Source organism: Drosophila ficusphila, unplaced genomic scaffold (assembly GCF_018152265.1).
Source record: "Drosophila ficusphila isolate 14025-0441.05 unplaced genomic scaffold, ASM1815226v1 contig_197, whole genome shotgun sequence".
NCBI lineage: Eukaryota > Metazoa > Arthropoda > Insecta > Diptera > Drosophilidae > Drosophila > Drosophila ficusphila.
The window spans coordinates 615,757-618,819 of NW_025064091.1; the positions used below are offsets into that span (position 1 = coordinate 615,757).

General features: G+C 60.1%; 1 protein-coding gene across 3 annotated transcripts; it reads left to right on the forward strand.

Moving 5' to 3' along the window:
- Window positions 1-290: 290 nt before the first annotated feature.
- On the forward strand, window positions 291-1,032 carry LOC122319718. 3 transcript variants are annotated; one of them, XM_043207319.1, is made up of 4 exons: window positions 291-336; window positions 395-575; window positions 638-794; window positions 855-1,032. In XM_043207319.1, the coding sequence occupies exons 2-4, from the start codon at window positions 439-441 to the stop codon at window positions 951-953; spliced, it is 393 nt and encodes a 130-aa protein (XP_043063254.1). In that variant the 5' UTR covers window positions 291-336; window positions 395-438; the 3' UTR covers window positions 954-1,032. The 3 variants fall into 3 exon arrangements, with proteins under 3 accessions (XP_043063254.1, XP_043063253.1, XP_043063252.1); XM_043207318.1 differs by having other exon boundaries at window positions 395-794; XM_043207317.1 differs by having other exon boundaries at window positions 299-794.
- Window positions 1,033-3,063: the final 2,031 nt, after the last annotated feature.

Genomic DNA, 3,063 nt, shown 5'->3' on the forward strand with positions numbered 1-3,063 from the left:
ACGGCTGAGAGCTCCTCCAATCTCAGCACCTAAGTCTCAGCTTATGTAGACTTCCCGTCGTTGGGCTTCTTGACAGTCGAAAACTCCCAGCGCGCGACTCCTTCCGATCCTCGTTCGAATTCGAACCGTTTCCCGCGTAGTTTTTCCCCGCGCACAATCGATAACTCGTCTATCGATCGTGGCGTTGCCACTACTCAGGGCTGCATTCATAACCAGTGTGACCGGCCAGCGATGTTTCCATTTTTTCTTTGCTCCCATCGATCGCACTATCGATCGACCGCCGTTATCGTGGCGACCCCATTCCCAATAATTCGCCGACCTCGTGATTTTGTTATGGTAAGTGTTTTGATGTTAATTTCTTGATTTTTACCACTTAAATGTTCCTTTTTTTTAGGCCACTCCAAGCCGGGTTGAGCCGCGGAATCCTTCCAACGATGTATGCGCCGGGGCGCCGACCCTGACCTAGCGCGTCCCGGCAGGCCAATATGCCCGGCCGTCGACCCACCCCTTTCCCTTCCCCCTCGCCGCGGCTCACCGCTCTGGCTGGTCGTCCGAATTTGGCCGTGGACTCCCAGGTAAGTTTTGGGTTTAAATATCTTTTGCTAACTCGTGTAACAACTCACCGTCTGCCCTCCAGAGACTCCGGCTGGCTCCAGGGGACTCACGCTGCACGTCGAACCCACTCCGTGTATGTTGCTGGACCGCCCTCTGACGGACGTCCACTCCTTCCCCGCTACCCCGCGGCTCCTCGTCCTGTGGCATACCACAGGCTGGCCGTGAGCGCATTGCCACAGGTGAGTTTTTTTTGCGTACCTTTTGCGTACATGCCTAACCTTTACTCCTTTTGTTTCCAGCCCGCCTGCTTATCTGCAGATCGCCCGCCTCCACCTGTCTTCGCCGGACCTGATGCAGCCGCCGCTGGATTATTATTATTTATATATTTTTTTATGTGATTTATATTTTGATTTTTGTGATTTTGCGTGCGCGGTTTGTGACTCCACCGAAATATATTCGTGCGTGTTCGTGGTGTCATCCTGCCCTATCCCAAATGCCCACAGTGACTCCTGCTGGTATCCCGGCCCCCCTTCCTCCAAACCCCCCCTCCACACCCATCAATCTGGCCCACCGCTGGGTCCTCCCTCGACGGCGCTGCCGCTCCGCCTCCGCGCGCACCGTGTCCGGCCACGTGTCCTCGGGGACCTCTGCCCAGGTTGCCTCCTGGGAGAATCCCCGCATCAGGGTCGGTCGTCTTGGCGGTGCTGCCACCGGGCACGATGACTGCCTCTGCAGCCGTGGACGTGGCGGCGGTGGTGGCGGCGGCGACGCGAGCGTCAGCGGTGGCTGCGACGGTGGCGTCGGCCTCCTCGGCGGCGTGGGCGTCCTTGGCGGCGGCGTCCTCTTCCTCGGCGGTGGTGGCGGTGTCTGCCTCCTCGGTGGCGGTGGTGTTGGCGTCCTCGGCCGTGTCCTTTTCATCGACGGCGGCGGTGGTGGTGGCGTTGGTGTCCTTGGTGGCGGCGGTGGTGGTGGCGTCGGCGTCCTCGGCGGCGGTGGTGGTGGCGGCGTCCTCGGTGGCGATGTGGGTGGCAACGGCGGCTGCGAGGGCGCTGCCGGCGGAGGTGCCGGTGTCCACAACGCGGCCTCCTCGTCCTCCGCTTGCTGCAGTCTTCTCCTCCATTCCCTCACGGCAGCCATCCACTCCACCTGCCGCTCCACCAACCTGTCGATCGTCGCTCGTCGGCGGGCCTCGATTACCTCCTCATTCTCCGGCCTCTCCGACGAGGCCGCCGACCCGAACGGGATATACCCCTCGTCATCCACCACCCGCCTTACCTGACGGTAACCCCTCCGGGCCTGGTTGGCCCACCGGGTGCCCTCCTCATAAGTTGTATTGCCACGGGGGTCACCGTCTCACCTCCGTCGCTCTCCTCTTCCGTCGACGACAACTCCACCGTCTCCATCTCGCCGGTGGGGCCGCCGTCGACCTCCTCGTCGGAGGACATCTCCCTCTCCGACACCTCGCGCCAGGCCGGCGACGGGGACCGCGACACTAACGGCGACGCCAGTAGCTGGAGTGCCGACGACGAGCGCCGACGCCTCCATTTCGCCCCTGGCTGTTGCCGTCGGCCGCGGCCTTCCGCGCCGACCTTGCGCTTGCGCAGCTGCTGGTGCGGCTGCTGCTGCTGCGGCTGCTGCTGATGCTGCTGCGGCTGATGCTGCTGTAGCTGGCGGTGGTGAACACGTCCGGACATCTTGGCGAAAAAGGTTGGAAAGACCGAACCTCTATCCGTCGCCTCCGACGATTCCTCGGATTTCGTCCTCTCCCACCTTTCTTCGTCCGGGGTCCCGTTACCGGTGAAAGCTTTTCTCTTGCGCTGGTGTTGGTGACCCGGTAACGGTGATCGCCCCTTATGTACCCTCCACTGACCCGCTTCTCGCGCTCCTGGCGCTCTCGCTCCAAGTACGTGTGTGTGGGAGGCACTGCATCGATACTCCGTATCGTCCTCTCCCTTTCTTACGAAACACCCGTACAGTGTGCCCCCGCAATGACGGCCGCTACTCATTGTTTCCCCTCAGAGCCAGGTTTTAACTCACTAATGTGAGACCTTTTTTCCTTGCCACTCATGCAGTGCCGCAAATTGCATATCACCGGGGATACAAAATCAACAATCGTAAATGGCCCGTCATATTTGAGGGCCAACTTTGCCGCGAAGCCGTCCACCGTTTTGGACAGGTGGTGCTCCTTGGCCCAGACTTTATCACCAATCTTTGGCGTCCATGGCCTCCTGCGCAGGTTGTAATGGCGCGCCTGATCCTGCGCCGCCTTTTCCATGTTACGCCTTACTAACTCAAAAATTTCCGATAATTTTTGTGCGTTCTCACTTGGTGTTTGCGTGGCTTTGCCGGTCCCGATCTTGTGTTCATCATATAGCGCCTTCGGGAGTCGGGGTTCTCGACCTTGGGTGACGAATGCTGGCGAGTACCCAGTGGACTCCGCCACACTGGTATTAACCGCCAGCTGTAATTCTGGCCATTTTTCGTCCCACGTCCTTTAGTCGGCCCCTG

Bases quoted from the DNA above. Each gene is read 5' to 3' on its own strand.
- LOC122319718 (XM_043207318.1), top strand. From the start codon at position 486: ATGCCCGGCCGTCGACCCACCCCTTTCCCTTCCCCCTCGCCGCGGCTC. The intron at 795-854 runs GTGAGTTTTTTT...TTTTGTTTCCAG, and splicing joins CCGTGAGCGCATTGCCACAG to CCCGCCTGCTTATCTGCAGA.